Source organism: Eurytemora carolleeae, unplaced genomic scaffold (assembly GCF_000591075.1).
Source record: "Eurytemora carolleeae unplaced genomic scaffold, Eaff_2.0 scaffold1192, whole genome shotgun sequence".
Taxonomy (NCBI): Eukaryota; Metazoa; Arthropoda; class Copepoda; order Calanoida; family Temoridae; genus Eurytemora; species Eurytemora carolleeae.
In genome coordinates this window covers 41,410-61,024 of record NW_019397080.1, presented here as the reverse complement: position 1 = coordinate 61,024, position 19,615 = coordinate 41,410, and the positions used below count along the sequence as shown (strand labels likewise).

General features: G+C 31.5%; 2 protein-coding genes across 4 annotated transcripts in view; both read left to right on the top strand.

Annotated features, from left to right (window-relative positions):
- The first annotated feature begins 4,082 nt into the window (after nt 1-4,082).
- LOC111711688 (lachesin) overlaps nt 4,083-19,615 on the top strand; it is a 28,608-nt gene continuing 13,075 nt past the window's right edge. The window contains exons 1-4 of one of the 3 annotated variants that reach the window (XM_023486086.1): nt 4,083-4,210; nt 14,564-14,661; nt 18,247-18,344; nt 18,733-18,812. In XM_023486086.1, coding sequence (XP_023341854.1) covers nt 14,610-14,661; nt 18,247-18,344; nt 18,733-18,812 — 230 coding nt within the window. In that variant the 5' untranslated portion in view covers nt 4,083-4,210; nt 14,564-14,609. Of the gene's footprint in view, nt 4,211-12,349; nt 12,645-14,563; nt 14,662-18,246; nt 18,345-18,732; nt 18,813-19,615 lie in introns of those variants that run through there. The other 2 variants (XM_023486088.1, XM_023486087.1) reach the window with 2 other exon arrangements.
- Nucleotides 7,334-8,542, top strand: LOC111711690 (shematrin-like protein 1). Its single transcript, XM_023486089.1, has 2 exons — nt 7,334-7,440; nt 8,003-8,542. The coding sequence occupies exons 1-2, from the start codon at nt 7,426-7,428 to the stop codon at nt 8,486-8,488; spliced, it is 501 nt and encodes a 166-aa protein (XP_023341857.1). The 5' UTR covers nt 7,334-7,425; the 3' UTR covers nt 8,489-8,542.

Sequence of the window (19,615 nt, the reverse complement as noted above, 5' to 3'; positions counted from 1 at the left end):
ATCAAAAATTAAACTTAAAAAGTTTTATAGATGTTTTTAAAAATATGCAAAAAAAATCATTTCTGACACCCCTAGGCTTAGTACGCCAATATAATTCACCAAAACCATACTGCAGTCCTTCAATTATCATACAGGGAAATTTTCATCTTTCTAAACATCCCAACGAATGATTAGACAGGTTCTTTTACTTTCTTCAGATAGTTCTAGTTGCAGACTAGTTTTCCCTCTAATATTGGTAAAACATATATTTCTTCAAATAAATTAATTGCCCGGAGAAAACAATAACTTGTAGATAACAAATCGGAAAGAGAAAGGAATTTATAAGATACATGTAGATTTGAAAACCATGCAATCTACTTTCTAAAAATCGTGTTCGTATATAACCTTTCTTTTCGTTGACTTCTAAATTTTTGTTTTTAATGGAGGTGTTTTCGTTTTTTGTTTGTTTTCAAACGCCATCTGATCAAAAGAAACTAATAACTTCTAAAACTCTAAATGGGTAATCCCTATATTTTTCAAGCCTATATCGGTTGATATTTCATTCAATGAATTCAGTAAGATTAAACTGATAAAAGTGTTAAATGTTTACACAATTTCGTTACAAAGGATTTGAGTCTTTGCAGCAACGTTTCTAATACCTATATGTTTAAAACCTGATGGTGTAAACCTGTAAAATTTTAAACTTAGATTATTTGATCTAATAGAAAAGTTTGAAATATCTGAAGACTCCGAGATTAGGATGCAAAGATATATGGATTTTAACATTTGAGTTTGTGGTAAAGACTCAATTCTAAATATGGAAAGGAAAATAAAAGATTGTGGTAACTAATCAGTTATCAATTATTCAAAATAGACTGTTAATCTTAGCTCCCCCAACTTTTAAGTTTGACGCGACCTAAATCCCGAAACAGTCTGAACCCTAGTATATCCCTGATATGCATGAATAGGCTGAACCCTATTATATCCCTGATATGCATGAATAGGCCATGAACCCTATTATATACCTGATATGCATGAATAGGCTGAACCCTATTATATCCCTGATATACATGAATAGTCTGAACTCTATTATATCCCTGATATGCATGAATAGGCCGAACCCTATTATATCTCTGATATGCATGAATAGGATGAACCCTATTATATCCCTGATATGCATGAATAGGCTGAACCCTATTATATCCCTGATATACATGAATAGTCTGAACTCTATTATATCCCTGATATGCATGAATAGGCCGAACCCTATTATATCTCTGATATGCATGAATAGGATGAACCCTATTATATCCCTGATATGCATGAATAGGCTGAACCCTATAATATCCCTGATATGCATGAATAGGATGAACCCTATTATATCCTTGATATGCATGAATAGGATGAACCCTATTATATCCCTGATATGCATGAATAGGTTTATGTAAATATGCATGAATATAAATTAAAGCTTGGCACATCAAAATGATAAAATTACATAAGATTGGATTGGACTCAAAGTTATCAGACGGGGATGCCCTGGGGGGGGGGGGTTGAGATAATCATCCCCCTCACCCACTAGAAGTGCAGGTTGATTATCTATAAATACAATTGGTGGCGATGAAAGGACTAGCTCTTTAATGTGTTGAATAAATATACTGTTGAAACATGTTGAATTCTGACATTTAACTTCTTTATAACAATCGTAAATATTACGTCGGGCGTAATTTGTGTATTCTGTTTGAACAATGTATCTGTCGGACGACTAAAGAAACGGATTAATTCGTTCTTCTGAGATTATCAATGCAAAAGTTTCCATCTGAGAGTATATTCCCCATTGTATCAAACAATTTAAGGATGAGACATTTCCTCTGAATTTTAATCAAAATAAAAGTTAAATTTAAAAAAAATGAAAATGTCCTTCAATGACGACGCGTTTTATCCTTTTTAAATACTCGTCCAACATTTTGCATTATATTAAATACTAGCTGAAAAATATACATATTTATATAAAAAAATATTTTGAAAAAAAGTCAAATTTTTTTAGCCTTTGTCCTCCCCAGTCTACCCATGCATGTGTGACCACAAAAAAATGTCAGCCCATTCGGTGCAGCGCTCTAATGATATATACGAATGTCTTGTTTTGTTATATAGATACCTTATCCATATTTTTTTTATCTTTTAATTTCTTAATAAATAATATATATGCGTAAAACAATGGTAAATGGTAGACTAATAGTCTTGTTGATTAATTTGCCAATTGATTAATTGATCGGCGATCTTGTTGATTTGTTGATTGGGCTCCTTAACTCGGACACAACAGTCGCAAATAATCAAGTAAATGGATACATTTCGAACCTGCAATAGAATGCAGGTATAGTATACATATGAATGACAATGTTTAGATATAATTGAATCTTTAATAATATATCTTAGTAGTTTTTTGTGTTGTGGTGAAATGAGTGATTAGGGATTGGAGGGTTTGATAGGATAGTTTAAAACATTTATAAACCTTGTTTTTAAGTGGAATTTACTATTGATTGCAAAGTTATTTATTGATTTGATCTTTCACTTAGTAAAACGTTTCACTGTTTCGATTTTCCTTTGTCGGGGGGTAGAGAGGTAGAGTCGGTGAAATTGTTTGGTTTGGATTTGGGCTGTTAAGACGACATTAAGTGAGGGTGGGGTTTAGGCGATAGGTTTATGGTCACTAATATGTTATATGATTATATTCTGGTTTTAATTACATCAAGAAATTAGTTCTTCACCAAAACTCGGATTTTCTAATTGGCAATCCAGTGTCTTGGACCTTTGATATTTCTAACTATCGATTCTGTAATAATAACTTAGGCTTGAAATATCGAAGGTTTACAGCATTAGGTTACAAAGATATATGGGACTCGAAAATTTTATCATGTTGCAAAGGCAAAAGATACGATAAAACGGGAAAATTTGTCATACATTGGGTTAAAAGTATGAATATTTGATGGGCTGTTTCTTATACGGATGATTAGAGGAGAAGAAATTGTATGAGTTACGCTCGACTCTAGGTTTAAATATAAGTAGTATAAGCGGGATAGGTTGGAGTAAAGAGAAGAGTATGCCAAGGAATTCTTCCGAGAAAGTTTTAAAAGTTTGGGTTCTCCGAGAAAACTCATCTGTTGAGCGGCTCAAATCCTTCCACAGCCTCCGCTCATCCTAAACCTTACTTGTTGGTTTCTTTAGTTTACATCCATCCTTTAAAGTATCCAGTATCCTGTATCCTGTATCCTGTATCACAGATACAGTATCAATTATCCTGTATCCTATATCCTGTACCATAGATAAAGTATCCATTATCCTGTATCCTGTATCCTGTATCCTGTATCCTTTATCCTTCATCCTGTATCCATCCGTAATAGTATCCAGTATCCTGTATCCTGTATCCTGATTCCAGCATCCTGTATTCTGTATTCCGCCGTATCCTTTAGCCTGTGTCCTGTGTCCTGCATCCTGTATCATTTGTTCTGTATCCTGATTTAAGTATCCTGTATCCAGTATCCTGTAACCTTTATTCAGTAACGCCAGTATCGTTTTTTTTGTATCATTTTATATTGTTTTAAAAATATTTTTTCCAGTATTTTAATCCATCATCCTTATACTTCATCCTTCATCCTTCATTCTTCATCCTTCATCCTTCATCCTTCATCCTTCATCCTTCATTCTTAATCAATAACCCTTCATTCTTCATTCATTTTTCATCCTTCATTCTTCATCCTTCATCCTTCATCATTCATCCTTCATTTTTCATCATTCATTCTTCATTCATCATCCTTCATCCTTCATCGTTCATCCTTCATCCTTCATTCTTAATCATTAACCCTTCATTCTTCATTCATTTTTAATTCTAAATTTTTGTTTTTCATCCTTCATCCTTCATTATTCATCCTTCATTATTAATCCTTCATCCTTCATCCTTCATTCTTCATCTTTCATCCTTCATTCTTCATCCTTCATCCTTTATCCTTTATCCTTTATCCTTTATCCTTCATCCTATATCCTTCATCCTTCATCCTTCATCCTTCATCCTTCATCCTTCATCCTTCATCCTTCATCCTTCACCCGTCATCCTTCATTCTTTCAGAAAACATATTAAAAAGGCTAAAAGTATTTAACGGCATGCTGTACTACTTTCATCTCCTTTAAGCTTCTATGCTCTGTATATCAAATATGCTCTGTACATAAACCTCTGGTAAGTTAGTATGGTTCAACCCAACTCAGATAAAAGATGCTGAAAACACACAATGTACATCCAATATACGTAAGAACAGCTGAACCGAGGCAACCAACATGACCCCAGAAAAAAAAACATTTATTATTTTTGAAAATGCACAAATTTAAACAGAGAATTCCGCGATAATTGGAGAATAATTTAAAATGGCGACTTTCAGAGTTCAAAACTAAAATTGTTGTTATTAATAAAACAATTACTATAGAACCGGATTAAATCGTATGAATTAACCAGGAATCCCCATATCCATGTTTACAAAGAGATGTTACCCACAAAGAATGGGGCTATAAAGTCGACCTAATGTAAAATAAAGTCTTCTGCCTTGAAGTTAGTATAGGTAATGGCTTTTTTATCTAGGCTTTTTGTTTATAATTTGACAAAGAAATAAAGTGTTACAGTTTTAGGGAATTATGAATAAAATAAATCGGACAGTATTGATTCCGTACAGTCGTCTCGGAAGTCTGTTTAACCCTGTATTAAACTAAAATGAATCTAAGTAATTAGTTACCATGATTTTCCTACCACACATGCATAAATTCCTTGTTTACATTATTTGGATGCAATTATTACGATCGTTAATAATAAGAAATTGGACCATATCTTGCATATCTTGCATTGCCCAACCCTCTTAAAAAACTAGTCTAGTGTATAAAAAGTATAAACAGTATTAAAAGTATTAAAACTATGAAAACTATGAAAAATATAAAAAGTGTAAAAATATGAAAATATGAAAAATATCAAAAGAATTAAACGTATTAAAAGTATTAAAACTATGAGAAGTATGAAAAATATAAAAAGTGTGAAAAATATGAAAATATGAAAAATATCAAAAGAATTAAACGTATTAAAAGTATTAAAACTATGAAAAGTATGAAAAATATAAAAAGTGTGAAAAATATGAAAATATGAAAAATATCAAAAGAATTAAACGTATGAAAAGTGTGAAAAATATGAAAATATGAAAAATATCAAAAGAATTAAACGTATTAAAAGTATTAAAACTATGAAAAGTATGAAAAATATAAAAAGTGAGAAAAATATGAAAATATGAAAAATATCAAAAAAATTAAACGTATGAAAAGTATTAAAAGTATGAAAAGTATGAAAAATATAAAAAGTGTGAAAAATATGAAAATATGAAAAATATCAAAAGAATTAAACGTATTAAAAGTATTAAAACTATGAGAAGTATGAAAAATATAAAAAGTGTAAAAAATATNGTTTATATCAAATTAGAGTCTATATGTACTATACAGTACATAGTTTATATCAAATTAGAGTCTATATGTACTATACAGTATATAGTTTATATCAAATTAGAGTCTATATGTACTATACAGTATATAGTTTATATCAAGGTTGTATATTAGAGTCTATATGTACTATACAGTATATATAGTTTATATCAAGGTTGTATATTAAAGTTGGTTACTCTCGATGCGATCCAATGTAAGGGAAATGTCGTCTCCTCAGCTAAATAAATAAAAACCTAATATGATGTCACTCTCGCCTCTTTAATCAGTGATGTCATTTTAGGTTTTTATCTATCTTAGGAGACGACATTTTCCGTAAATTGGAGCGCATTGAGAGTAACCAACCTTACTATAGAACCTTGATATATATATACAGTATAACACTTTACTCTCAAGGTTATGATTTGTCGTGCAATAATCTCAAATCTGATTCTAAACCTGATTTTAAACTTGATCCTAAACCTGATTCTAAACCCTGATTCCAAACTTAATTCTAAACCGAATCCCCAACCTAATCCTAAACTTTATCCTAAACCTAATTCTAAACCTGATTCTAAACCTGATTCTAAACCTGATTCTAAACTGATTCCAAACCTGATTCTAAACCTGATCCTTAACCTGATTCTAAACCTGATCCTTAACCTGATTCTGAACCTGATCCTAAACCTGATCCTTAACCTGATTCTAAACCTGATCCTTAACCTGATTCTAAACCTGATCCTTAACCTGATTCTGAACCTGATCCTAACCTGATTCTAAACCTGATTCTAAACCTGATTCTAAACCTGATTCTAAACCTGATCCTTAACCTGATTCTGAACCTGATTTTTAACCTAATTATAAACCTAATCCCAAACAGCTGATCACAAACCTGATCCTAAACCAGATTCTAAACCTGATTCTAAACCTGATTCTAAACACTAATTCTTAACCTGATTCTAAACCTGATCCTAAACCAGAAACCTGATTCTAAACCTAATCCTAAACCCAATTATAAACCTGATTCTAAACCTGATCATAAACTTGATTCTAAACCTGATTCTAAACCTAATCCTAAACCTGATTGTAAACCTGATTCTAAACCTAATCCTAAACCTGATTCTAACCTGATCCTAAACCTGATTCTAAACCTAATCCTAAACCTAATCCTTAACCTGATTCTAAACCTGATCCTAAACCTGATTCTTAACCTGATTTTAAACCAAATCCTATACCTGATTTTAAACCTGATTCTAAACCTGATTCTAAACCCGATTTAAAACATATTATAAACCTGATACCCTAGAATCTTCCAAAAAAGTTAAAATAATAACTTTGTATTAGATCCCCCCCCCCCCCCATAGGGGGGGGGGGGGTTAGCCTTGCAGTTCGCTCCATGCAAAAACTAATGATTCAGTAATTAGACAAGTCTAATATCAGTTCATAACATAATGATTCTGTACGTTAATACTTGGATAACAAATCTATATTTACAAAAAAAGAGAGTAATAATATAAGTTGGACAACATAAATAAGGTACGAAATGTTAGGTTAGGTAACCTTTAGGTGTAAGAAATTTCAAGTTCTTGCTTTTGTTACTTTGTGTCCATTGTCTGGCTTGATCCTCAAGCCAGGCTTAGCAATGCGCGTTTTGAATATAGTTTTGCACTTGGAGATGCGCTCTCCCGGGCTTACAGGTTTACAATTTAGATATTATGGTGGCATTGAGGGAAATCAAATCCAATATGATAAAATACTTGACAGGGTTGAAATAGTCTAATTAAGTTTTTAAAAATAGTTTCCCCAGACGCCTGTAAGCCTGACAATGCTAAGCACTAAAAATGGCTGATGGTTTTGGTATAAAAGCCTGTGATTGAGGTTGGATAGTTACTGCAGCTCTGAATTTACAGTGGGCGGTGTTCAATACTTCAAAACTTCATCAACATGTATAAACTTCTGGTAAGATTTAGTTTATTTAACATTATTTCTATCTTTTACATTATTTCAATCTAAACAGTATTTTCCCATGAACATTTTCCTGTTCCCATCAAAATTCCTGGTCTCTATGAATAACATATTCCTATTTTCTATGAATAGTATATTCCTGTTCTCTATAAATAATATGTATATTCCTGTTTTCTATGAATAATATATTCCTGTTCTCTATGAATTATATATTTCTGTTCTCTATGAATATTATATTCCTGTTCCCTTTGAACATATTCCTGTTCTCTATGAATACTATATTACTGTTCTCTATAAATAATATATTCCTTTTCTCTATGAATAATATATTCCTGTTCTCTATGAATAATTTATTCCTGTTCTCTATGAATAATATATTCCTGTTCTTTATGAATAATAAATTCCTGTTCCCTATGAACATATTCCAGGTCTCTACAAATAATATATTCCTGTTCTCTATGAATACTGAATTCCTGTTTTCTATAAATAATATATTCCTGTTTCAGATGTTTAATTTATTCCTGTTTTATATGAATAATATATTCCTGTTCTCTAGGTTATCTGTGCTTCTGTGGCAACTGCCCTGGCCTCCCCTGTAGCTGATGCTGATCCTCACTACGCCGCCTACGGATATGTCCCCGCCCTGTACAACTCCTATCCTAACTGGCCAGGAGTCTCCACCCCCTACTCCTCCTCCACCTGCTTCGGATGCAGGGGTAAGAGGTCTGCTGATGCTGATGCTGATGCTGATGCATCTGCTCTGTATGGATACTACGGATATGCTCCCTATGCCTATGCTCCCTATGCTTATGCTGGATATGGATATGCTCCCTATGGATACGGTCACGCTACCTCCTTCGAGGCCAGATCTCCCCAGGGACTTAGAGGCAAGAGGTCCGCTGATGCTGAACCCGAGGCTGATGCTTATTACTCTGCTTATGGATATGGATACCCCAGTGCTTATGGATATGGATATCCCAGTGCTTATGCCTACGGATATGGATACCCCAGAGCTTATGGATATGGATACGCCAGATGGTAAACCATGAAGTTGTTATGTTGAATGTTGAAACTTGAATAAATTTTTTAACTTTGAGATGTTTGTATTTTTAAAGATGATTAAAGGGACAGACCGGCTATGTAAGGTAGTTAAAATGAGTATGCAGTTTTGTGGAACAATTCTTTAGGATTCATTTGAGACATATAAAACGTTTCCAAGAAGTATAATTACTGAGCTTGAGCGCAAAGTCGACGTTCAAAATCATGAATTTGTGTGGGTACGTTTTCAGAATCTTTTTTTTTATTAAAAACCGACGATGAAAAATATAGTCAGAAATTTGTCATTAAATCGAAGTTAAAATTAATTAGTTCCTTTTTCATCATTATATTGTTCTTATTTTCCGCAATATTGCATACTCAGTTTAACTACCTTACATAGCCGGTCTGTCCCTTTAGGCATTGGCAGATGTCAATATTCAGGCATGCTGATCGAGGGACATCATCAAAATCTTCTTAGATCTTTTCATATTTCATATTTTTTCATAGTTTTATTAAAATACAAAGCATGAGATATTACAAATGATGAATCACAATTTACTATGCAGTTTGGACCCGCGTAACCAGTGTATATTGTTTTTATTCTTATCAGATAAGATATATGGTCTAAAAAAGAGTATCAGTTCCTTTTAAAAAGTTTGGTAATATTTGATAATTTCTTATTCTCATCAAGTGTACAATTTGAGAACCATAATAGTGTGAAATTGGAAGACGACATTTTAATAAACTTATGATATTTGATCTGGTTATTAAACAAATATTTTTTTCGCCGGATTAAAGACGATTTTAAACTCATCGTCCGATCCTATTTTTATCCCGGGAAATTCTGGAGAAGAATTAGAATTTTTCAGTTTTTTACATCTTGTCGAGATTTAAAATTGATGAGAAACAGTTTAGGAATGTTGCTAGCCGGCCAAATATAAAACTAAAGTTTTTATTACCAACCAAAATTTATTGTGATGTAAACTTTTATATTATGCCTTGTCTACTGAATAGTATGCAGGTAATTCAATTTTGTTTCTGTATGTCTTTAAGTATGCCCCCCCCCCCTCTCCATAAAGAAATACAAAGAAAGTATAACACTTAAAGTTTTGCGTGATTCTTTGTACAACTTTGTGGTCCTTTGTGACATTTTACTGTCCTTTCAAATTTAAAGAAAAAAATTAAGATTAAAACTGGTTCTTTTTTACTTTTTTGCTTTTTATTTAAAGTTCGGAATGTATTTAATAAAACAAAGAATTAAAGTAAAATATTAAGCTTTATTATGAAGGTTTCATTGATATAAAACGTTTTAAGGAAGAAAGGTTTTAAAAAATTAAAGGTTTTAACAAAGAGAATAGAATATATATTAGAGGGGAATTTACTAGAAAAAAGTGTAAAACGGCCATTTTGTTGTACTGTTTCCATACTGCAGGTGTACTTCACATATTTATGCTATATAACCTTTTGGGCCCTGGAATATCATTTTATAGAAAATCTAAAATTAATGTTAAAAGAAAACCAAATTATGAAATAGGCTGGTTTCAAAATTGACCAATGATCATTTCACATAGACTCTAAGCCTTTCACTTTACAAACAATGATTTTCCGTTATATAACTATGAATCAAATGATGTTTTTTATTCACCTAATACATTATAAAGTTTATTTAACAGCTTTAAAAAATTCGAAATTGAAATTAATAGTCTAGGGAACATACTGTATTAAATTACTCTACTGCATATAATTTGTGATCATTTACATGATTTGTACACTTTGAACTCCCTTTCAGGCTGAAAGGGACTGAAAAAATTCATACCGAGAGATTCTTTAAATTCCCCGCTAATATATATTCTATTCTCTATGGGTTTTAATGATTAAAGGTTTTAAAGATTACAGGTTTTAAAGATCAAAAGGTTTTCAAGATTAAAGGTTTTAAAGATTAAAGGTTTTAAAGATCAAAAGGTTTTAAAGATTAAAGGTTTTAAAGATTAAAGGTTTTAAAGAATAATTTATTTACAGTCCAGAGCCAATAGTTGTAAGGTTTAATGAAAGGCCTAAATCAAAGGATTAAAAAAGGATTTTTATGTAAAATGTTATTTAAAAGTGAAGGATTAAGTTAACGGTTTAGAACATGCACAGGATTAAAGTAAAAATTAGATAAAATTTCCAAGGTTAAGGTTTATATACGAACTATCAAACAGTTTTATTTCTCTCAAAGCAAACAGATTCTGGTTTTATAATCTCAATTAAATAACATTATATGCATTCAAGCAATCAACGCCAAAATTAAACCTCAGGTATTCATTTAGCGTTTGTGTACGTTGATTGACATGAATAAGTTCTTCTAGTTTTTATCTGAAAGAGACGGTAAAGGAAAAATTAAATGGGGTATTGGCTGAAACCTGAGAATCTTGCAGGTGTTGAACGATACCTATAAGACATCTATCTGATGTTCCTGTCTCGAGAAATCGATATAAAACTGTGTCAAAATTATACCAAAACGTATATACGTAAGATATACGTCAGTATCACGTGACCAGAACTCCCTGCAATGGCAGTGCAGTATACTGGTCACGTGATACAGACACGTGACAATAATACTGCACTGCCATTGGTTGGAGTTCTGGTGACTGGTGACAAAACGGCTGAAACAATCGGGCCCACTTTTTTGGAGAAACTTATATAACCCCAGAGAAGGTTTATGGATTTTTCTAATTTCAAAGAAATGTCGACATTTTCTATTTTATAAACTGCATCTATCTAAACAAAAAAAATCAGCGAAAATATTTGTTTATTGCCATAGAGAATAGAATATATATTAGAGGGGAATTTTCGGTATGAATTTTTTCAGTCCCTTTCAGCCTGAAAGGGAGTTCAAAGTGTACAAATCATGTAAATGTTCACAAATTATATGCAGTAGAGAACATTAATACAGTATGTTCCCTAGACTATTCATTTCAATTTCGAATTTTTTAAAGCTGTTAAATAAACTTTATAATGATTTAGGTGAAAAAAAATCATCGTTTGTAAAGTGAAAGGCATAGAGTCTATGTAAAATGATCATTGGTCAATTATGAAACCAGTCTATTTCATAATTTAGTTTTCTTTTAACATTAATTTTAGATTTTCTATAAATGATATTCCAGGGCCCAAAAGGTTATATAGTATAAATATGTGAGGTACAGCTGCAGAATGGAAACAGTACAACAAAATGGCCGTTTTACACTTTTTCTGGTAAATTCCCCTCTAATATATATTCTATTCTCTTTGTTTATTGCATAATTATCAAAAAGCAACATTTAAAAGCTAAATGTTTTGATAGAAAATAGGGCGCGAAGTGCTCTAAAAGACTTGTAATGATTAATAATATGTATATGGTACAAAACTTATTTCAATAATAGAATTTTACCAGCAAAACGTGGCTTACAGTTTATACAGTTTAAAATGCATTAGTTAACTCTGCTAAACTATTTTTGCATTGAAGTAAACAAAGTGTTGTTCTTAAACTATTTTTCATTATGTGTATATTTACTAAAAATTTACATATTTTAAGAGACAATTTTTTGCTGAAGTAGTTTTAAAGATGAACTTATCATGGACTCAACGATTTTAAGATGATCTTACCTTTTTATATATTTGTTCAGAAAATGCTGTAAAAAATTTGCGAATTAGACAGGAATTAAAATTACATCTTTATATGAAATACGTCATTAATGCCCCTCCCCCCCCCCATCCCTCCAAGAAAAAAGTTGTGTCGTGTAATTCAATTATGTTGTTTATCATTCTACACAGTTCTTGTAAGAGCTCAAGATTTGCTTGAAAATTATCTTAGTTTCATCCAGTAATGGTTATTTATATTTAACAAAATACCCTTGTTTTACCTAGCTCTGGACTCATGAATAGTAACCGTGGTTATCTCACTGGGTCCGGCCCCGGGTTCAATATTGCAATCTGAAAATCCTCGTAAAAACTAGACCATTCACATGTTCCTGCTAATAATCTTCAAATTCCAGCTCATTGCAAAAATATTTGCAATTCTTTGCCGCTACTTTGTTTTCTTTTGGACCAATGAGAGAAGAGTTTACCTGGGAGAAACTGCCGCCAATTACTTGAGGATTAACCATCGGAGAATCTCTTCTCTCCTCCCACCTTACTCCGGGGTAAACCAGAGTTTGATCTTTGATATAGAAAATATTGAAGATATATATTGCTGACCTGAATCATAAAAAGCCCAATCCTGTACACATAATTTATTTGCTTTGAGCTCTTCAAAAAGAGGTTTCGTTTTTAATGTAGACTTATTCTAAACAAAAAAATTTCATCAAAATTGTACTGGATCAGTTTATAATTTTTCCTCTTTTAAGTGACTATAGTTCAAATTATGAAAGATTTAAATAGAACTTCAATTTGAATGTATAGAGATTAGAAAAGTAGAGTTTGTGTCGAGTAATTGATCAGTTTCTTTTTGATTTCATGATAAAATTCGGCTCCATGTATAGGTTGGTGAATATCATTTGTTACAACACAAATTGTTCCAATGTATTGATCTTGCCAGTCTACATTTGTTGCATAAAATGTGCTGGGTCGACTCTACACTGGGTAGTTCAGACTGGACGATAATGACTGAATGCATATCCAGTACATATTGTACCGACTCGGATAATGCAATATTTAGAGTGGGGTGAGCCCAATAAACCCTACACCGTACTGTACACGGCAAATATTTTCAACCCTATTAGTCTTGTTTAGCTAGAGGAATAGCAGGGAGTAAAGAATAGAAGGGAGATATAACTGACGCGGTTCGCCCTACCATATGATTATACATCATGGAGTTTTATTACTCTATGTGATACATGTTTTGCAGACGGTACTTCATTTGTATAAGAAATATTTAGAATAGGTTATTGTATACGCGGTAATTTTAAAAATATTTCTTATTCAAATGGAGTACCCATCTGCAAAGCATGTATAATTATATGATAAGGCGAACCGCATCAGTTATATCTCCCTTCTATTCTTTACCCCCTGATGAATATATATATATATATACCTTGTACAAACATTGACGTAAGTATCTGATTCTGGGTAAAAGAACTGTACTGTACTGTACAGTACAGTACTGTACTGTACTGTACTGTACTGTACTGTACAGTACTGTACTTTACTGTACTGTACTGTACTGTACTGTACTGTACTGTACTGTACTGTACTGTACTGTACTGTACTGTACTGTACTGTACAGTACTGTACTGTACTGTACTGTAAGTATCTGATTCTGGGTAAAAGAACTGTACTGTACAGTATCTGATTCTGGGTAAAAGAACTGTACTGTACTGTACTGTACAGTACTGTACTGTACTGTACTGTACTGTAAGTATCTGATTCTGGGTAAAAGAACTGTACTGTACTGTACTGTACAGTACTGTACTGTACTGTACTGTAAGTATCTGATTCTGGGTAAAAGAACTGAGTTCTTACCACAAACTCTGATTTTCAAATCCTTATATATTTGCAACCCAATGTTTGATATTCAATACTTTGAATTCTGTTAGATCAAATAGCAAAGATTTAGGGATTAGAACATTTGAACGATAAATCCTTCTACTCCTCTACGTATTATTATTATTTGTATTATAATTCTAAGGGACTTTTAAAGTAATTTAAATTACAAAATGTAGCGATAGTTTAAATATCTCTTCGATTTATGTCCTGTTCTGAGAGCTATAGAGTTACCTAATTATTTATTAAATTTAAGTTAAAAAAAGAATAATATAACATTATCTATATTACTAGCTGAAGGGCCGCCGGTTCCCCATGGTAATTTTTTTTTTAAATAAGTAACAAATTTTGGGGAAAAAAATCGAATTTTTTAGCCTTTAACACCCCCCTGCCACCCCTGAGTGTCCACAAAAAATTCACCCCAATCGGTCCAGTCGTTTGGCCGGCTACAGGCAACATATATATATATATACAAATGTTTTGTTTTATTATATAGATACATATATAATTTATGTATAGGTACCTATTGTTGTGCATCATTTATGTCACTCTAAAACGTAAAAGTTGTCTTTATTTCCAGGTGTTCCTGGGTTTGGATTTGTATTAAACTATACTGGGGAATCAGAATGAAGACGACCTTGACTCCGCTTCTTCTTTTTCTTGTCTTTATTACAAAAGGTTAGACAAATTAAATCATAAAAAGTTGTTGTTAAATGCATCAAATATCTTGACAAAAATAGCCAGAAGTAGGATTAAATCAAGATCAAGAAGTAGAACAACTAAGAAGACATATTTGGATTACTTCTCGATGTTCATTAAATCCAATCTCTGTGACTCTAAAAAATCCTGATTAAAACCATGGATCGTATTAAATTGAAATATCTAAATAGATGATTTAGAACTCCAAGAAACCTATTTACAAATACACATTTCTAAACATTCCTCTTAATACAGTGAGAAGCAGAAAACTATGGAATATATTCCGTCTGTGTTCTTCCTTTTTGTCCAAAAGTCCAATTTTTTAGAAAAAGTTAAGTTGGTAATTTCATGTCCTTGGCGACATGTCATATTTAAAACCAAACAGAAGAAGACGATAATTCCACTGTTTTCTGTTTCTCACTTAAAGTTCACAAAACATTAAATATATACACATACGTATATTTCAGATAAATATATTAACCTACTGTTCTATAATCATTATCCCACGTAGATATCAGGGAGTTAGTAATTATCCCAGTGTGTGGAGGTTAGGGGGGATTTTTGTTTTATAAAGAAGAATTATAAAATATAAAATATTATGGCCTAAAAAGCTTTAAGATTAAAACTGGTTCTTTTTTACTTTTTTGCTTTTTATTTAAAGTTCGGANCTTAATCTATATATATATATATATATATTGTTCTCTCTAATCCGTGTATTATTTTCTCTTATCTGTATGTATTGTTTTTTTCTAATCTGTATATATTGTTCTCTCTAATCTGTAAATATATTGTTCTCTCTAATCTATATATATTGTTCTCTCTAATCTGTAAATATACTGTTCTCTCTAATCTGTATATATTGTTCTCTCTAATCTGTGTACTGTTCTCTCTAATCTGTATATAGTGTTCTCTAAATCTGAGTACTGTTCTCTCTAATCTGTGTACTGTTCTGTTGAATCTGTGTACTGTTCTCTCTAATCTGTATATATTGTTCTCTCTAATCTGTATATATTGTTCTCTCTAATCTATGTGTACTGTTCCATCTAATCTGTGTACTTTTCTCTCTAATCTGTGTGTGCTGTTCTCTCTCATCTGTGCACAGTTCTCTCAAATCTGTGTGTAGTGATCCATTTAATCTGTGTACTGTTCCCCTAATCTGTGTACTTTTCTCTCAAACCTGTGTGTACTGTTCTCTCTAATCTGTGTACTGTTCTCTCTAATATGTGTACTGTTATCTCTAATCTGATCTGTGTACTTTTCTCTCAAACCTGTGTGTACTGTTCTCTCTAATCTGTGTACTGTTCTCTCTAATATGTGTACTTATCTCTCTAATCTGTGTACTGATCTCTCTAATCTGTGTACTGATCTCTCTAATCTGTGTACTGATCTATGTAATCTGTGTACTGTTTTCTCTACTCTGTGTATAGGGTTGTTAATCGTTTTTTGTTTCGTTTTCAAAAACGATCGTTTCGTTTTCGGAAAAAACGATCTTTTTAAAAACGACCCACTCGTTTTGAACTTTTAGAAAACGAATAGCGATCGTTCTTGAAAACTATCGTTTTTGTTAAAACGATTTGCGACCGTTTTATATACGATTGTTTTTTTTAATTCTATTGACAATTATGTTAACGATCGTTAACGAAGGGTCGTGGTTAACGATCGTTAAAGAAACGACGAAATTTATCAAAACGGTTGAATGTCCTCTTACATGAAGTTTAACAGTTGTGGGGGAGTTAAATCTCCTTGATATTTTCTTAAAAAATACTTAATGATAAGTACAGATGCCCTTCAGTTCGGTTTCCTTTCTTAGTTAACGATCGTTAACGAAGGGGTCGACGTTAACGATCGTTAACGAAGGGTCGTCGTTAACGATCGTTAACGAAGGTTCGTAGTTAACGATCGTTAACGAAACGACGAATTTTATAAAAACGATCGTTTTGGAAAAGGATCGTTTTGAAAAACGATCGTTTCGTTTTCGATTTTTCGTCGTCGTTTTCATAACGAAACGATCGTTTTTCTGAAAAATGAAAACGTTAACATCCCTATCTGTGTATGTTATCTTTAATCTGTGTACTAATCTCTCTAATCTGTGTGTACTGTTCTTTCTACTCTCTGTACTGTTCTCTCTAACCTGTGTACTGTTGTCTATAATTGTGTGTACTGTTATCTTTAATCTGTGTACTATTCTCTCCAATCTGTTTGTACTGTTCTCTCTAATCTGTGTTTTAATTTGTGTATACTTTCCTTTTTAAAAACTTAATGAGTCGTGCAACTACTATTCTTCTGTGTTTTTATCACAAATATATGTTTGTTCTTCTTCTACTCTGTATTCTGTACTATACAGGATAAATGAAATTGTATTTTTCATGATATAAAAGGTTTGTCTTGAATGGATTTTATGGGTAAACATATTGAATAAAATTTGCAGTTATGATAATTTATCTACTTTTGGAATAAACATGAAGCCAAGTAAATAAAGCGTTTTATTTTCCTGAGTAGAGCTTGTTTATATAATATACATTACATATATATATATATATAATATACATTACATATATATATATATAATATACATTACATATATATGTAAGTTTACATATAGAAATATATAAAGACGTTCGTCTGAGTAGAGCTTGTTTATATAATATACATTACATATATATATATATATAATATACATTACATATATATATATATAATATACATTACATATATATATAATATACATTACATATATATATATAATATACATTACATATATATATATATATAATATACATTACATATATATATATATAATATACATTACATATATATATATATAATATACATTACATATATATGTAAGTTTACATATAGAAATATATAAAGACGTTCGTATCTAAGTCTTCAAAATTATTCAACTAAACTAAAAATTATGAATGATGTGCATTGTTTGTGTAGAGATGAATTAAGGGATGAATATTAATATCTAGGTGAAGGGATGAAACCAAGGGATGATCATTGATATCTATAGGAAGAGATGAATCCAAGGGATGAATATTGATATCTAGGTGAAGGGATGAAACCAAGGGATGATCATTAACATCTTATTGAAGGGATGAAACCAAGGGATGATCATTGATATCTATATGAAGAGATGAATCCAAGGGATGAATATTGATATCTAGATAAATGGATGAAACCAAGGGATGATCATTGATGTCTATATGAAGAGATGAATCCAAGGGATGAACATTGATATATAGATAAATGGATGAAACCAAGTGATAAATATTGATATCTAGAAAAGTGATTAAACCAAAGGATGAATATTAATATCTATATGTAGGGATGAAACCAAGGGATGAATATTAATATCTATGTGTAGGGATGAAACCAAGGGATGAATATTAATATCTATGTGTAGGAAAAGTGATTAAACCAAAGGATGAATATTAATATCTATATGTAGGGATGAAACCAAGGGATGAATATTAATATCTATGTGTAGGGATGAAACCAAGGGATGAATATTAATATCTATGTGTAGGATGAAACCAAGGGATGAATATTAATATCTAGGTGAAGGAATGAAACCAAGGTTTGTGGATGAAATAAGGAATATAACTGTAGAAGTAGGACGGGATGCTACGTTTACATGCACAGTGTCAGATATACATGTAAGTTTTTTATTGGAATATAAATAGTTTTTTTTTGAATAAATTAATTCAATATTATTATTCTATTATTTTATCTATTACGAACCATTTTTTATTCCTGATTTCTCCTGATCTCCAAACTTCTGTTTTAAACAAATACATATTTAGGTTTAGGTTATTTTACATCTCCTTTTGCAATTCTGTATTTAGGTTACCCACAAAAGAATGAGATTGAATCTCTTTGAATTTGATAACTCCTGGGTTTAATTAAGTCCTCTGCCTTGAAAATAATCTATGTATGTTCGATCATAACTCATAAACCCCTTGACTGATTTCTCTCAAATTTGAACTCGGGAGAACCACGGAATGTTCTTAGCTTGGTTATCTACATATATATATCTATATATAGGGATACAGAGTTGGCTGGGTTAAGGCGAACACTAAAGCAATTCAGGTAATTGGAACACATGTTATAACACATAATAACAGGTAAGTGGAACACATGCTATAATACATAATAGTAGGTAATTGGAACACACGTTATAACACATAATAACAAGTAATTGGAACACATGTTATAACACATAATAACACGTAAGTGGAACACATGTTATAACACATAATAACAGGTAAGTGGAACACATGTTACAACACATAATAAGAGGTAATTGGTACACATGTTATAACACATAATAACAGGTAATTGGAACACATGTTATAACACATAATAACAGGTAATTGGAACACATGTTATAACACATAATAACAGGTAATTGGAACACATGTTATAACACATAATAACAGGTAATTGGAACACATGTTATAACACATAATAACAGGTAATTGGAACACATGTTATAACACATAATAACAGGTAATTGGTACACATGTTATAAAAAATAATAACAAGTAATTGGAACTCATGTTGTAACACATAATAACACGTTATTGGAACTCATGTTGTAACACATAATAACAGGTAATTGGTACACATGTTATAATACATAATAACTGGTAATTGGAACACATGTTATAACACATGATAACAGGTAATTGGAACACATGGTACATTATTTATGAAATCATATCAAAAATGAATGTCCTGAAGAAGATATACTATTTTTATAGCTTTCTTCATCGTTTTCATTATACAATGTCCGATGCAAAAAATGATTTGTACAGTGCATAATTGGTTATGTCAATTTTTTTTTAATTTGAGGTGGAATATTAAAAAGATTTATTTCATAAATGGACACTTTATAGATCAGAAAATTCATTTATAGGACATTTCC